General features: G+C 38.1%; 1 protein-coding gene across 1 annotated transcript in view; it reads right to left on the bottom strand.

The window, feature by feature from the left end:
* The window catches only part of c5 (complement component 5), a 65,575-nt gene extending 47,150 nt beyond the window's left edge, over positions 1–18,425 (bottom strand). Inside the window, exons 1-3 of the mRNA XM_039620451.1 lie at positions 18,323–18,425; positions 16,294–16,489; positions 16,056–16,209 (exon numbers count right to left, since the gene is read on the bottom strand). Of these exons, the coding sequence (XP_039476385.1) occupies positions 16,056–16,209; positions 16,294–16,489; positions 18,323–18,390 (418 nt within the window). The 5' untranslated portion in view covers positions 18,391–18,425. The remainder of the gene's footprint in view (positions 1–16,055; positions 16,210–16,293; positions 16,490–18,322) is intronic.

Below are 18,425 nucleotides of genomic sequence, written 5' to 3'. Positions count from 1 at the left end.
TAAAATAGGTGAATCAGCAGAATATTAAACTGAAAAGAGGTAAAGAAGTAGAACGTTGCACTGAAAACAGGTGAATCAGCAGAATGTCTGCTAAAAAAGAGATTTCTGTTGAAAACACCTGAAAAAGCTGGGATTTGTGCTGAAAAGGGGTGAAAACACTCACAATTCTGCTGAAACGGGGTGAAGAAGAGGTGTTAGGCTGTTGAGAAGAGTTAAATAAGTTGAACTGATATGTTTGACTACAAAAACTATGATTTGGCAATAATACTGGGTTTTAGCACAACTACTGAGATTTGGGTGAAATACTATGGTTTAGAAGAAATACTATGACTTCGTACAAATACAATGTTTTGGTTCAAATAATATGATTTGCAAAAAATACTATGATTTGGTACAAGTACCATGATTTAGTACAAATACTACAATTTCGCTCAAATACTATGAAATTGCAGTGATACTATGATTTTGAAGGAATACTATGATTTGGTAGAAATACTATGCCTTAGTAGTAGTAATACTATAACATAGGAGATATAATGTGATTTTGCAGACATAGTATGTTTTTGCACAAATACTACGATTTCGCTCAAATACTATGAAATTGCAGTAATTCTATGATTTGACAGAAATACTGTACTTCGTACAAATACAATGCTTTGGTACAAATACTATATTTTGATTTCAATACTATGATTTGGCACGAGTAGTATGATTTAGTACAAATACTACGAATTGGCAGAAATACTGTGACTTAGTAGTAATACTATAACATAACAGATATACTATGATTTTGCAGACAGTCTATGTTTTTGCACAACTAGCACAATATGGCAGAAATACTATGATTTGGCACAAGAACTATGATTTAGTACAAATACTCTTATTGGCACAAATACTATGTTTCAGTACAAATACTACGATTTGGCAATAATACTGGGTTTTAGCACAACTACTGAGATTTGGGTGAAATACTATGATTTAGAAATGTTTTGGTTCAAATAATATGATTTGCAAAAAATACTATGATTTGGTACAAGTACCATGATTTAGTACAAATACTACAATTTCGCTCAAATACTATGGAATTGCAGTAATACTATGATTTGGAATGCTATGATTTGGTAGGAATACTATGCCTTAGTAGTAATACTATAACATAACAGATATACTATGATTTTGCAGAAATTCTATGTTTTTGCACAAATACTACAACAACTACTACTACAAATACTACAAGAAATACTATGTTTGGGCAGTAATACTATTATTTGCTATAAATACTATTATTTGGCACATATACCATAATCAGCAGATATACTATAACATAACAGAAATTCTATGACTTAGTAGTAACACTAATATAACAGAAATTTTAACTGGCGACAAAATAACATGATTTGGCACAAATACCATGATTTGGCAAAAGATACCATGATTTGGCACAAATACGATCATATTGCAGAAATACTATGATTGGGTACAAATACTATGATTTGGCACAAGTACTATGAATAAGTACAAATACTATGATTTGGCAGAAATACTATGATTTAGCAGAAATACTATGTTTTAACATAAATAATATCTTTTCACAGAAATTTCTGCTAAAAGGTACTATTTCTACTTTTAGCAGAAATACTGTAATTTTGCATAAATACTATGATTTGGGATAAATACTATGATTTGGCAGATATACTATATTCAGCACATAAACTATAACATAACAGACATTCCTGCACTTAGTAGTAATCTCATAACATAAAATTAATATTATGGTTCTGCCCCAAACCATGATTTGGCACAAATACCATGATTTTTCAAAAATACTATGATTTAGCAGAAATACTATGATTGAGCAGAAGTACTAAGATGTAGTAGAAGTACTTTGATTTAGCACAAATACTATTATGGAGGAGTAATACTTTAACATGGGAGAAATATTGATATACACACACACATACACATAGAGCAAAGTGTACAGGGGCTGTTAAGAGTCTGGGCTTGGTATATCTAGGTCAGCTAAATTGGCTGCACCTGCTGTAATCAGCACTTACACACACAGACACAGAGACAGCTATGAGTTTTCTGCAGTGTATTTCTCACATTCAGGATTCCCCTCGAACAAATGGCCATAATTTCCTAACCGTAGGGGCTAGAACGCTCATTCTGACACCGATTTGTTCAGAAGAGATGGGGAAAACTTCAGGCCTTCATAATTCAGAGATAAAATATAAATTATTGAAGATATATGACTTGTAATACACTGTAACTGAGTAGAGGCGAAGCAAAACTGCCTTGACTTGCCCTCAAACAACGTTTTGTAACTCTAAATCTATATGGAGCATCAAAATCATTCTTTCACCGTAAGAAACAGCAGGCTTTGGTGAACAGTCATGGAAATTTTCAGGTCTCTGTTGAAATCAATCAAAAGATATGACGAGAGAAAAAAGTGCCTCATTTCCAGAGTTTGAAATCTGAAGAAATCTGAGCGAGGAAAAATTTCCTACCCTCAAACAAGTGTAATTCATGGCCAAACGGTAATAGGTGAGGAAAAAATTCTTGAATTGTGAGCATCAGGGATGTCTGAAGATATATTGGCACAAGCGTCATGTCTCAACTTTGTTTCGTTAAGGAGATATGACGATTTGAAAATGCCTCTCATTAGAGAATTCCAGCGCTGATTTTGAAGAAACTCTCCATTGAGTTTCTATGGAGAGTTTTGAGACTTTATGTTACTCTGAGGAGATTTGCAAAAGTCTATAAGTCCCACAACAATGATAGTGACATTTTCTGAAAGCCAGCAAAAATACCTACGTTTTGATGTATAATTTGTGGGGTTGAGTGGAAATTGAGCGAGTAGCAAGAAGTTGTTCAGACATGAAGAGAAAATTCAGAGAAGGACGAGTGCACACTCTGAGTTAATTGCATAGCAACCATAACAACGCATGTATTTTCTGGAAAATCACAATTTTGCAACTGAAAACTTAAAGAGGTATAAAATTAAAATGGTAGAAGATCTGAAAAGCTGAATCATTCAGGAATAGCCCAATAGTCTGAGAACATTTTAAAGTTTGAATGGAGTTTCTAGGTGAAAGTATGACAAAGTAGTTAAGTTTCAAAAACAAGCAAGTTTTAGCAGAATTGTGGAAGTTTTCCATTCATTTCAATGGGACAAATTAAAGGAAAAAAGTGTAATATTTTAAAAGTATAAGAGTAATAAACACCAAAAGTCATAGCACACATTAGCAGAAAGAGCAGAACAGTATAGAGTTTGAACGGAGAAAATCGGCTGAAAACTGAGGCAGTAGATAGACGGCAAAAAAAAGCGTCGGAAGTCCTAAGAATAATAATAAAGAACTAGAAAATTTGCATTTCCTGCGAAAATGCTGTGTGGATGCCTTAACGCTGAAGTTGCCTGCTGAAAATGACTGAAAAGATGAAAAGCTGCAAAAATTGTATGGCGGTAAAGAAACTGAAAAATTATGCTGAAAACAAGTGAAAAAACAGAAACTTTTGCTGAAAAGAGGTGAAAAGGCAAAGATTCTGCTTCAAAGGGGTACAAGTTCAAATTTCTACTGAAAAGAGGTGAAATGGTTTCCTCTGAAATGAGCAGAAGATACTGAGATTTGTATTGATAAGAGGTGAAAGGCTGAAAATTCTGCTTAAAATAGGTGAATCAGCAGAATTTCTACTGAAAAGAGGTAAAGAAGTAGAACGTTGCACTGAAAACAGGTGAATCAGCAGAATGTCTGCTAAAAAAGAGATTTCTGTTGAAAACACCTGAAAAAGCTGGGATTTGTGCTGAAAAGGGGTGAAAACACTCACAATTCTGCTGAAACGGGGTGAAGAAGAGGTGTTGGGCTGTTGAGAAGAGTTAAATAAGTTGAACTGATATGTTTGAGTACAAATACTATGATTTGGCAATAATACTGCGTTTTAGCACAACTCCTGAGATTTGATTGAAATACTATGATTTAGAAGAAATATTATGACTTTGTACAAATACAATGTTTTGGCACAAATACTATGATTTGGCACAAATACTATTATTTACCAGAAGTACAAGGTTTCTGCAAAATTACTATGATTTTGCAGAAATACTATGTATTAGTAGTAATACTATAACATCACAGATATATGATGATTTTGCAGACATTCTGGTTTTACACAAATACTATAATGTGGCAGTATACTATGTTTTAGCACAAATACTATGATTTGCTATAAATACTATGATTTGGCACATATACTATATTCAGCAGATATACTATAACAAAACAGAAAGTCTATGACTTAGTAGTAATGCTATAACATAATAGATATACTATGATTTTGCAGACAGTCTATGTTTTTGCACAACTAGCACAATGTGGCTGAAATACTGTGATTTGGCACAACTACTATGATTTAATACAAATACTCTTATTGGCAGAAATACCATGCCTTAGTAGTAATACTATAACATAACAGATATACTGTGATTTTGCAGACATAGTATGTTTTTTCACAAATACTACGATTTCGCTCAAATACTATGAAATTGCAGTAATACTATGATTTTGAAGAAATGCTATGGCTTAGTAGTAATACTATAACATAACAGAAATTTTAATTGGGCACAAATACTCTAATTTGGCACAAATACCATGATTTGGCAAAAATATACCATGATTTAGCAGAAATACTATGATTGAGCAGAAGTACTAAGATGTAGTAGAAGTACTTTGATTTAACAGAAATACTATTATGGAGTAGTAATACTTTCTGCAATCAGAGGTACTGCTTCTGTCTGCTTCATCAGGCTGTGTACTTGTATGTATTTCTGCCATGGAGCGTTAACAAGAATCTGAGGTCCGTATTAGACAAACTGCTAACATCATAAAACTTTGCAGAATTGTAATAAATTAGCAATATAAATTACAGGTCTGTGATAGTGTATAAATTTGTAGTGAAAAAAAATGTGGACCAAGGTGGAATTGAACCCACGACCTTTGGGCTACAGACCCGTGTCATTACCAAATGCGCCACCGACAAAGAGAGCCAGTGCCTGGAAAACAGGGAGATGAGCAGTCAGAATTAGATCGCGGTGAGAGGCGTAAAGCGCCGTTTTCTGGAGTTACAAAATGTCGTGTAACTCAAAAACTAGGTGGGATAGAAGCACAATTCCTTTACTGGGTGAATCAGCAGAATTTCATGAACTTTGACTGCGATAGTCTTTGTACCTCCGTCATGGAGATATGACGAGAGAAGAAACGGCTTCATTTTAAGAGTTTGAAAACAAATGTAATTTATGGTTCAAGAGTTTGAAAACAAACGTAATTTATGGCTCAACAGTAAGATGACAGTAAAAACTGCTCCAACCGTGAGTGTCAGCAGTGCTTGAAGATGAATTGGCACCAGCCTCTCATCTTAACTTTGCTTTATTAAAATTATTGTGGCATGCAGATGAATCTTGCAAAGAAGCTCACAGGGACAGATTGAGCCTGTATTTCCACCCCAAGCTGGTAGGGGAGTTTTTATTGAACATACTTGCTTGTGCCACAATGTGCTTCAAGGGTCAATAACAGCATAACAGAACTCACTTATGGTACTGCATTCTTCCTATAAAACAATAACTGTCAGTGACTTTGTACCGTAGTATAAACACAACATTCAAGACAACAGTTAAAAGTAACGTAACCATAAACAATGAAACAAGAACATCTAAAATGCAGCACGTGTCCCAAGGCATGATGGGAGAGAACTAGCTGTTCCCCAACACGCCACATTATTTATGATTTATGATTTGGCAGAAACACTGGGACTTGGTATAAATACTATGATTTACATGAAATACTTTGACTTAGCAGAAATTCTGTAATCTAGCAAAAGCACTTCAGCATAGCAGAAATTCTATGATTGAGCAGAATTACTAGGATTTAGCACAAACACTATGATTTGTCTAAAAAAACCCTTTATTTTGCAGTTATATTGTGATTTGGCAGAAATACTATGCTTTGGAACAAATACCAAGATTTGGCAGAAATACTATGAGCAGTAATAATATAACATAGCAGAAATACTGTTATTTTGTGGAAATACTATGCTTTGGCACAAATACCATGATTTGGCCAAAATACTATGATTTAGCAGAAATACTAAGATGTAGTAGAAGTTCTTTGATTTAACAGAAATACTATTATGGAGGAGTAATACTTTAACATGGGAGAAATATTGATACAGACACACAAACATACACATACACAGAGCCTAAAGGGAACAGTGGCTGTTAAGAGTCTGGGCTTGGTATATCTAGGTCAGTTAAATTAGCTGCACCTGCTGTAATCAGCCCTTACACACACAGACACAGAGAGAGGTATAAGTTTTCTGCAGTGTATTTCTTACATTCACATTCAGGATTCCCCTCGAACCTCCTGGTCTCAAGGCAGCTACTCATCTCACTGAGCCAAACTCATTCTCACAAAAAGAGGTAGATAGACTGACAATTGTGCTGAAATTATCAGAAGCTGCTGAGAACTGTGCTGATAAGAGGCAAAAATGATGAAAATTTTGCAGAAAAGAGGTGAATCAGCAGAATTTCTGCAGAAAAGAGGCAAAGAAGCAGAATGTTGCGCTGAAAAGTGGTGAATCAGCAGAGTTTCTGCTGAAAAGAGTTTTTTTTTCTGAAAACCGCCAAAAAAGCTGGAATTTGTGCTGAAAAGGGGTGAAAAAAATGAAAATTTTGCTGAAAAGGGGTGAAGAAGCTAAAGTATACCAAATCAAAGTGTTTGTGCCAAAACATGGTATTTCTGCCATATTGTGGTATTTGTGCCACAAAAGTTACTACATTACAACATGAATACGGATTAAAGATGAAAGAAACTGGCAACAAATTCCTCCACTACAAACCAGTCTGATACCACTTCTTTGCAGTGTTCACGTTTACTAAGGCACTACCCAAAAGGCGCCACAAGAGGGCACTCCAACACAAGAGATGACCTATGTACACTGATGCACTTAGTAACAGTCAGCCTTCTACTTAGCCACTACGTAATACAGTGATATTACAGTGTACAAATTCACATAAATTTGCAGGGGGAACAAACAAAGCAGGAACAAGCCCAAAACAATCAAATAACTGTGCTGCCATAGCTATCGCTAACTAGCACATACGCTAAAGGTAAGTAAAACCAATACACACAAGTAGCAGGGTAAACATCTTAAGCATGGAACATTAACTCACGTTTATGTGACACACACCATCCCCAACAAATACAGGATGGGCTATTTGCTCCCCTTCCCAGCAGCTCTCTCCTCAATCGTTAGCCCAGGAACGAAGGAAGACCATCTAGCTCAGAAGTCCCATGAATCCCCTCACTGCTCAGAGGCTGCTGGGTAATGTAGCTCACACTAACACAGGTTTTTCTACAAGCACAAATACTATAACATAGCAGAAATACTGTGATTTTGTTGAAATACTATGCTTTAGGACAAATACTATGATTTGGCAGAAATACTATGTTTTAGGACATATACTATGATTTGGCTCAAATACTATGATATAGCAGCAATACTATGTTTTGGTACAAATGCTGTGCTTAGGCACAAATATTATGATTTGGCAGACATGATGATTTAGCAGAGATAATATGAGTTGGCAGAAATACAATGTTTTTGCAGAAACACTGTAATTTCACTCAAATACTTTGAAATAGCCGTAATACTATGATTTGGCAGAACATAACAGAAATTCTACGACTTAGTAGTAATACTATAACATAACAGAAATATTAATTGGGCACAAATACTATATTTTGGCACAAGTACCATGTTTTGGCAAAATCCCATAATTTGGCACAAATACTATGATTTCATGAGACACTATGATTTAGCAGAGATAAAATCATTTGGCAGAAATACTAAACTTTAACACAAATACAATAATTGAGTACTTTAAGATGAGAGAAATACTATGATTTTGCAGAAATACAATGTTTTTGCAGAAACACTGTAATTTCACTCAAATACTATGAAATAGCAGTAATACTATGACAAAGCAGAAATACTATGACTTAGAAGTAATACTATAACAAAAGGGATTCCTCAAAATACTATGAAATTGCAGTAATTCTATGATTTGGCAGAAATACTGTACTGTTACAAATACAATGCTTTGGTACAAATACTATATTTTGATTTCAATACTATGATTTGGCACGAGTAGTATGATTTAGTACAAATACTACGAATTGGCAGAAATACTGTGACTTAGTAGTAATACTATAACATAACAGATATACTATGATTTTGCAGACAGTCTATGTTTTTGCACAACTAGCACAATATGGCAGAAATACTATGATTTGGCACAAGTACTATGATTTAGTACAAATACTCTTATTGGCACAAATACTATGTTTCAGTACAAATACTACGATTTGGCAATAATACTGGGTTTTAGCACAACTACTGAGATTTGGGTGAAATACCATGATTTAGAAGAAATACTATGACTTCGTACAAATACAATGTTTTGGTTCAAATAATATGATTTGCAAAAATACTATGATTTGGCACAAGTACCATGATTTAGTACAAATACTACAGTTTCGCTCAAATACTATGAAATTGCAGTGATACTATGATTTTGAAGGAATACTATGATTTGGTAGAAATACTATGCCTTAGTAGTAATACTATAACATAGCAGATATAATGTGATTTTGCAGACATAGTATGTTTTTGCACAAATACTACGATTTCGCTCAAATACTATGGAATTGCAGTAATACTATGATTTGGAATACTATGATTTGATAGGAATACTATGCCTTAGTAGTAATACTATAACATAACAGTTATACTATGATTTTGCAGAAATTCTATGTTTTTGCACAAATACTACAATTTGGCAGAAATACTATGTTTGGGCAGTAATACTATGATTTGCTATAAATACTATGATTTGGCACATATACTATAATCAGCAGATATACTATAACATAACAGAAATTCTACGACTTAGTAGTAACACTATAATATAACAGAAATTTTAACTGGACACAAATAACATGATTTGCCCCAAAACCATGATTTGGCACAAATACCATGATTTGGCAAAAAAATACCATGATTTGGCACAAATACGATGATATTGCAGAAATACTATGATTGGGTACAAATACTATGATTTGGCACAAGTACTATGAATAAGTACAAATACTATGATTTGGCAGAAATACTATGACTTAGCAGAAATACTATGTTTTAACATAAATAATATCTTTTGACAGAAATTTCTGCTAAAAGGTACTATTTCTGCTTTTTAGCAGAAATACTGTAATTTTGCATAAACACTATGATTTGGGATAAATACTATGATTTGGCAGATATACTATATTCAGCAAATATACTATAACATAACAGACATTCCTCCACTTAGTAGTAATCTCATAACATAAAATAAATATTATGGTTCTGCCCCAAAACCATGATTTGGCACAAATACCATGATTTGTCAAAAATACTACGATTTAGCAGAAATACTATGATTGAGCAGAAGTACTAACATGTAGTAGAAGTACTTTGATTTAGCACAAATACTATTATGGAGGAGTAATACTTTAACATGGGAGAAATATTGATACTCACACACACATACACAGAGAGCAAAGTGTACAGTGGCTGTTAAGAGTCTGTGCTTGGTATATCTAGGTCAGCTAAATTGGCTGCACCTGCTGTAATCAGCACTTACACACACAGACACAGAGAGGTATAAGTTTTCTGCAGTGTATTTCTCACATTCAGGATTCCCCTCGAACAAATGGCCATAATTTCCTAACCGTAGGGAGCTAGAACGGTCATTCTGACACCGTTTTGTTCAGAAGAGATGGGGAATCTGCAGGTCTTCATAATTCAGAGATAAAATATAAATTATTGAAGATATATGACTTGTAACACACTGTAACTGAGTAGAGGCAAAGCAAAACTGCCTTGACTTGCCCTCAAACAACGTTTTGTAACTCTAAATCTATATGGAGCATCAAAATCATTCTTTCACCGTAAGAAACAGCAGGCTTTGGTGAACAGTCATGGAAATTTTCAGGTCTCTGTTGAAATCCATCAAAAGATATGACGAGAGAAAAAGTGCCTCATTTCCAGAGTTTGAAATCTGAAGAGATCTGAGCAAGGCACGAATTTCCTACCCTCAAACAAGTGTAACTCATCTCAAAACGGTAATAGGTGGGAAAAAATTCTTGAATTGTGAGCATCAGGGATGTCTGAAGATATATGGGCACAAGCCTCATGTCTCAACTTTGTTTCGTTAAGGAGATATGACGATTTGAAAATGCCTCTCATTAGAGAATTCCAGCGCTGATTTTGAAGAAACTCTCCATTGAGTTTCTATGGAGAGTTTTGAGACTTTATGTTACTCTGAGGAGATTTGCAAAAAATCTATAAGTCCCACAACAATGATGGTGACATTTTCTGAAAGCCAGCAAAAATACCTACGTTTTGATGTATAATTTGTGGGGGTTGAGTGGAAATTGAGCGAGTAGCAAGAAGTTGTTCAGACATGAAGAGAAAATTCAGAAAGGACGAGTGCACACTCTGAGTTAATTGCATAGCAACCATAACAACGCATGTATTTTCTGAAAAATCACAATTTTGCAACTGAAAACTTAAAGAGGTATAAAATTAAAACGGTAGAAGATCTGAAAAAGCTGAATCACACAGCAATAGCCCAATAGTCTGAGAACATTTTAAAGTTTGAATGGAGTTTCTAGGTGAAAGTATGACAAAGTAGTTAAGTTTCAAAAACAAGCAAGTTTTAGCAGAATTGTGGAAGATTTCCATTCATTTCAATGGGACAAATTAAAGGAAAAAAGTGTAATATTTTAAAAAGTATAACAGTAGTAAACACCAAAAGTCATAGCAAACATTAGCAGAAAGAGCAGAACAGTATAGAGTTTGAACGGAGAAAATCGGCTGAAAACTGAGGCAGTAGTTAAACGGCAAAAAAGCGTCACGGAAGCAACTGAAGAATAATAATAAAGAAGAAAGAGAAACAGGATCTCAATAGTGTGGAATCCCTTTTAGGGCATCCACACAATAAAGAGAAACAGGAACTCAATAGTGTGGAAGCCCTTTAAGGGCATCCACACAATAATAAGAACTAGAAAGCGAAAATTTCAGAAGAAATTTTATGTGTGCCTATGCCGCTGCTAATCACTGTAGTTTGCCATTCATACGGCTACAGAGAGCAAAACTCAGAAGAGCAGCCATTCTCCACCATGAACTATGGTAAAAACAAACACCGCTCACGCTTCACAGATGACAGCTTACAGTTTTGTGTAAAGATGAAGTTACTTTGTACAGCGCCGATTTGCAGACGCTGTGCACACAGGTTCATGAGCAGAAGTCCCATTGTACCACGGCAGACCCGACAATGTTTGCATGAACACGCTTTGAAGCATTACATTATAGACCACTTTTCACACATGCATTCACTTTTTGTTTTTGTTATTTTTACACAGTGTTCTGAATTATGAACAATGGTCTACAGCCAATCCTGTGTATTATTATACAAACTTTGGTTGTGAGATTCAGATAACTATTTAATAAAAGCTAAATATTTTATATGAGAGTAAGAAAGAAAAGTATATCTTTGTGTCCACCTTTCTCTGTTAATGCCCTAGCTCCCCCTAAAAGCTTTGCTAGATCCGCCCCTGCACAGTTACCAGCTGTCAGCTACACAAAAAAGGAGCTTGGTCTTTGTCTCTCAGAAACAACTCATAACTTCCTTCAACTCATTCATGTCACCTAAAGTGTAAACCTGTTTCTCCATCACCAGTTCAGCTCTGATGATTCAGTAAGGACATCTCCTGATTTCATCTTCATGCTCCAGCAAACATCAGCTGATACTAGAAATTAAAATCAAAAGAATTCTAACAACAGCTGATCAAGCTTAAACGTGCTGCTGTTGTTTAGCGCGATAAATAAGAGCGAACAGCCGATCATTGATCAGTTTCATGATTGACGTTTCAACACGCGAGAGAATGACAGGGGAGGCTTCAGTAACGACAGAATAAATCATAATGTTTTCTCTGAATGTGGGACGATTCCGTTTATACGGCACGGCAACTCTATGAACTAACCCTAATGAATAAAATAAAGTCCAACGTCAGTAACTTAGTGCGCACACAGCTGTATATAAACTCCCGTGGCATTACGATTGTAAAAGGTCAACGAAAATAAATTACACCTAAACTCGGTTTATATCTGACCCAAATAGAGAGCGACCGGTGCTGACACGAGTTTCACCCGCCTCAATATAAGCCAAGCCTGGGTGCTTTTTCACGAAGGGTTGCTAGCGGCGCGAGCTAACTATGCTAGCGGCGCTAGCTAGCTAGCCGACTATCAGCAACACATAAGAGAACTGCTGCTAAGTAAACTACACCTAAACTCGGTTTATATCTGACCCAAATAGAGAGCGACCGGTGCTGACACGAGTTTCACCCGCCTCAATATAAGCCAAGCCTGGGTGCTTTTTCACGAAGGGTTGCTAGCGGCGCGAGCTAACTATGCTAGCGGCGCTAGCTAGCTAACCGACTATCAGCAACACATAAGAGAACTGCTGCTAAATAAACTACACCTAAACTCGGTTTATATCTGACCCAAATAGAGTGCAGTTCATAACTTCTTACCTGAAATTCAGTTCACCTCACGCTCCTGCCTTCGCTTTCCCTGATCCATGATTGACCACCGCGTTAGCAATCGCCTGCCCGGCCTCATATGTCTCGTTGGCGGCATGTCCTTTCTGTCACACACGGTGGGTAGCTGCCCTCTGTTGTAGCTCCACCACCAAACAACTCAGTTATTTTTTCCACATCCAGCTGTAACTCCGATTCTATGCGAGCATTTGCGAGAGACCAGGGAGGTGAAACGACAGAGAGAGTCCCCTCGCTATCCATTTGCAGCCAAGTGCGGCAGCTAGCTAGGTAGCCGGCTAGCTGTCAGGCAGGACCAACGTAGTCAGAGCACTGTCGCTAAATATGGGATGTCTTGATAAAACAAGCAGATATTTGAAGTTTACACACCTACATTCTCGCCTGAAAATATCTTAAAAGCTTATTTTGTGACCTAGAAACACGAATAAAAGACATATAAAACGAAGTGGTGGCCGCCATTGTTCACTCTGTAGAGGCGTGCTATGAATTGTGGGATATGGAGTTTTCCACCAAGCATTACCGTAACTTTTGAATGATTTGCGCAACCTTAAAAATTCCAATGGCTCCTGAAAGCAGCGACGCTGTGCGCACCGTTGAAATTGTCATCATTACGGTAATCCAAATAAGGGTAGACAGGCTGTACCACTCCCGGCATACCACTAGAGAGAGCCAACACACCACAAATGAAGTCTGTTTATTTGGCGCCAAAAGATGAATTGGCCTAAATTTGCACTAAAATATTAATATTTAAAAAACTATAAAAGTCATGAACACCAAAAGTCATGACATAATAGTCCAGCTCCAGCCGCACAAAATGATCTAACATATGTAACCCTAATGTCAAAACTGTTCGGCAGAGGAGCGCGGAAAATTTTCACTAAAATATTAATATTTAAAAACTATAAAATTCATAAAGACCAAAAGTCATAGCACACCATTCCAGATCCGGCCGCACAAAATGAGGTAACATATATGAAGCTTGTCTCAAAACTGCGGGGCGAGATTACTGGAGAATAATAATAATAATAATAATAATAATAATAATAAATCCGAGGAATAGTAATATGTGTGCCTCTTGGCATAGGCACACATAATAATAAGAATAATAAATCCGAGGAATAGTAATATGTGTGCCTCTTGGCATAGGCACACATAATAATAATAATAATAATAATAAATCCGACGAATAGTAATATGTGTGCCTCTTGGCATAGGCACACATAATAAATCCGACGAATAGTAATATGTGTGCCTCTTGTCATAGGCACACATAATAATAAATCCGACGAATAGTAATATGTGTGCCTCTTGGCATAGGCACACATAATAATAAATCCGACGAATAGTAATATGTGTGCCTCTTGGCATAGGCACACATAATAAAGAGAAACAGGAACTCAATAGTGTGGAAGCCCTTTTAGGGCATCCACACAATAAAGAATAAAGAGAAACAGGAACTCAATAGTGTGGATGCCTTCAAAGGCATCCACACAATAAAGAATAAAGAGAAACAGGAAAACAATAGTGTGGAAGCCCTTTTAGGGCATCCACACAATAAAGAATAAAGAGAAACAGGAACTCAATAGTGTGGAAGCCCTTTTAGGGCATCCACACAATAAAGAATAAAGAGAAACAGGAACTCAATAGTGTGGATGCCTTGAGGCATCCACACAATAATAAATCCGAGGAATAGTAATATGTGTGCCTCTTGGCATAGGCACACATAATAATAAAGAAAAGTATTTCCTTGTGCCCCCCTTTCCCTGTTAATGCCCTACCTGGCCCCCTGGCATAACTTTGCTAGACCCGCCCCTGCACAGTTACCAGCTGTCAGCTACTTAGAAAAGGATCCTGGTGTTATTTGTCTCTCAGAAACAGCTCATAACTTCAACTCATTCATGTCACCTAAAAGGTAAACCTGTTTCTCCATCACCTGTTCAGCTCTGATGATTCAGTAAGGACATCTCCTGGTTTCATCTGCATGTTTCCCTCTCACCAGATAACCAAACCGATATCATGACCAGCAGCTTTACAGCTGTGGCTCCAGCAAACATCAGCTGATACTAGAAATTAATATTAAATAAATTCTAACAACAGCTGATCAAGCTTAAACGTGCTGCTGTTGTTTAACGCGACATCCGCTGGTTTCCTCTTTCTGGCGCAAAGTGGGCGATAAACAAACAAGAGAGAAAAGCCGATCAGCTGATCATTGATCAGTTTCGTGATTGAAGTAGAAACAGGAGAGGAGAGAATGAGAGAAGAAGAGACAGCTGTGCAGCTTCAGCTTTGTGTCTTTTTCATTGTAGCTGAAGTCCGGGACAAACTGTGTTCCTTTTCACCTCAGTACGAAACGCGTAATATTTTCTCTGAATATGAGCCGATTCTGTTTTTTAGGGGACGGTTGGCAACTCTAATAATTAACCGTATGAACAAAATAAAGTTCAACATCAGTAACATAGCACCCACACAGCTGTATAGAAACTCCGTCATGCTAGCTAGCACGCAGTACGAAAAAGTCAGCATACCGAAAATAAACTGCACCTGAACTTGGTTTATATCTGACTCCGATAGACTGCAGGTCATAACTTCTTACCTGAAGTTCAGTTCACCTGACACGCGGACCGGCGGCCGCTTCGGGTCTCTCCTCTTGCCTCCCTTTTCCTTCATCCACCTGCTGGCCTCCACCACTTGCTAATGTTATTGAATCTGTGGAAGCTCGCGATATCCACCACACGGGCAATAACGAGTAACGAGCCTATCTAAATCCCAGTAACGAGTAACGCGTTCCTGGTTTTGGCATAATAACTAGTTACCGTGCTCGTTACCACAATAATAACGTCGTTACTGTAACGCGTTACTTAATAACGCGTTAGTCCCAACACTGCTCATAGGGGGTCATATGATTGTTGGGTTTTTCTCTGTATGTATCATTGTAGGGTCTACCTTACAGTATAAAGCGCCTTGAGGTGACTGCTGTTGTGATTTGGAGCTGTATAATTTGCGATTTGTGTTCCAGTTCTGAAGCTCTCGTGCCCATCGTTGGTACTTTCAGGGCTGAACACGGGTCAGCACGGGTACCGTGATTGGTCTGCGGCTATGCGGTCCCTTATGCAACAAACTGCGATGATCTTTGTACCGTGGCGCCTTTCTATGAGAAACACCATGAACTTCTTCTGCAGTTTGAGCAGCCTCAACAGGCCACACCCTCTATCCTCAGACCCCCAAACCAGTCTGCCTTCATGACTACACGACGACCACCTGACTAGCTGAGTGTAAAGATGGATTATAAAACACAAGATTAATGAGGAGAAGGCTGGAGTCTGAACTGGGACAAACTTCTCTCACCACTCTGACGCGGCGTGTACAGCGGTTTGTCGGTTTGGATGAACAGGAAGCCATTGGTGCGACTGATGGGCACAGACTGGTGCTGATTGATCACGTCTGACTGCACATGGAGAATCACATGAGTCGCACTCTTGTCCAGCTGGTTTGGGTACAGCTGTAAAAAAGGAAGTGACATCATAAGTATTTCAGATGCCTTCACGTAAACTGCAGGTGTTAGCCTGCTGGTGTCTTGTCTCACCCGGACTTTGGCGTCAGCCTGGTGGTTATTTTGTGCATTGAGGGTCACGACCTCCCGAGCCAGAACCCGGTGATTCGGAGCCATCGACGTCTTCAGGAACAGGTAGACGGTGACTTCACCTGTAAAACCAAACAGCTGCACCACCACGGTCTCCACGGCGTCCAGGCGGAGCGATAGAGGCGCCGTTATCAGATACCTGAGAGAGGAGACGTTTTATTTATGTTGTTATTAGTTTGTCATGTTCGTCTAGAGCGGCTTACACTGTTGATACTTGCACATATCACCACCACATACAGTCTGTGAACGTTTGTCCAGACTCGTATCAAATTTAAATTTAAGGAATTACATTTTTAAAAAGCATATTTAAGCTCAGTGAATATTCTGCTGTTATTTCAATGAGTCAGAAACAACTCAAAGCTAGCGCTCCATGGTCTAAGCAGCTCGGAAAGAAAAGCGTTGGGACTTCTTTAAGTTTCCTTGAAGACATTTAATCCGAGAAGCTTCTTCAGTTCTAGGGTCACATGGTGGAGAGTCCCAGATTTAAGCCCTGTGGGAGTGTCCCCACCAAGAGGGTCAATGGACCCCCTAATGATCCTCTACCTAATCATATGAGCCAAGGTGTAAAAACGGGTGTAGCTCACAATCAGCCAGGGTTTCGGGTGAACTCATTGTGAAACCTAGCCCCACCCTATCATGTGACTAACTGAGGTCAGAAGGCCCAGGATGTGAGTGGGCGTTAAGGCGTCTGGATTATAGGTGGCAGACAGTTGGTGTCATAAGCCCCGCCTCTGTTTAAAGATGGCCGTTCACAGTGGACATAGATGCTTCTTTCACTCCTCTTTCAAACCATCTGTCTTCTCTTTAGAAGATGGAGACCTCCATAATCACTCCTTGGCTCCTGTGATTATGTAGAGGATAGTCTAATCTGGGACTCTCCACCATTTAACCTTAGAGCTGAAGAAGCTTCTCGGGTGAAACATCTTCAACAAACTTAAAGACGTCCAGACGCTTTTCTTTCCGAGCTCCTTGGACTACGATGACCTGGATGACTGAGAACCTTCACAGACTAACACTTCATGCAAGCTACGAGCTGTTTCCCCCCCACACACATCCCCACAAGTTCAATGCTCTCAATGTCCAGGAAGTTCCCAAAGAGTTCAAAGGTGTCTTCAAAGGGTGAAATAAACCTTTAGTAGTTTTTTCCACCTTCTTATTTCGGGGTCTTAAAAGTCAACTGGATGTAATTTTGGTTTATTTCAGCCTGCTGTAAAATCAGAGCTCGGTGTGAAGATTTCAGTTTTATCACGTGGTGCCAACTCACAACAGCGCTTTATATTGAAAGACTCTGCAAACTTTGTTGCAGCTGCAAATTTAAAATGCTGGTTGCAAAAAGAGCCCCGACTGCTCTGCACCTGTACTGAAACGTGACCCTTGAGCAGGGGGGTGTTTGGGTTGGTTAACGCTCTCCTGGAGGTGTATGACTCACCCGGTCAAATGTGATTGGTCAACAAAAGCTTCTTGCACAAAAACCTTGTCCCTGTTTATAGAGGTTATTGATTCTGTGGCTGTTCACCTCTTAACATCCACAGGTTTCCACCAACCTGTTTGGAATAGGATCACATTTATACGGAATTTTCACCTGTTTGGAAATCTGGAAGGTCAAAATGGATCTATGAGATTTGGTTTGAGAGGTAAAATCATCTAGTTTGGAAAGCTGGGCGTGTTTAGCATGTGGGGAAATTCAACCTAACCTTAACCCTCACGTATCCACTGGTGACCTGGTGGACGGTAAACAGGACTAACGAGGACCACGCTGACTCTCTGCCGGCCTGAACGAGGAAATGCAGGACGCCACAAGCTTCTTTGTGCTTGGGCGTCAAATAAGTTGTTCTGACCTTTTGTTTCTTCTGCACACCCTGCAGCTGAACATGAACACAGCTGTTTAAGCCCAAACAGCTGCGGCAGTAAATGTGAGGCTGCAGGGTAATAAAACATTCATTAACAAGTAAAAAAGTTCAAACAGACTTACGAGCTGGACTGAGCCTCCGACCTCCAGCAGAGAAGCCACACACACACGAGGAGGACACACACCTTCATCCTGAAGGTGAGTAAGAAACACACTGAGCTCTGCA

The sequence above is a fragment of the Oreochromis aureus genome, linkage group 12, assembly GCF_013358895.1.
Source record: "Oreochromis aureus strain Israel breed Guangdong linkage group 12, ZZ_aureus, whole genome shotgun sequence".
In the NCBI taxonomy this organism is placed as follows: Eukaryota; Metazoa; Chordata; class Actinopteri; order Cichliformes; family Cichlidae; genus Oreochromis; species Oreochromis aureus.
The sequence above is the reverse complement of the archived record's forward strand: the minus strand, read 5'-3'. Positions and strand labels throughout refer to the sequence as shown.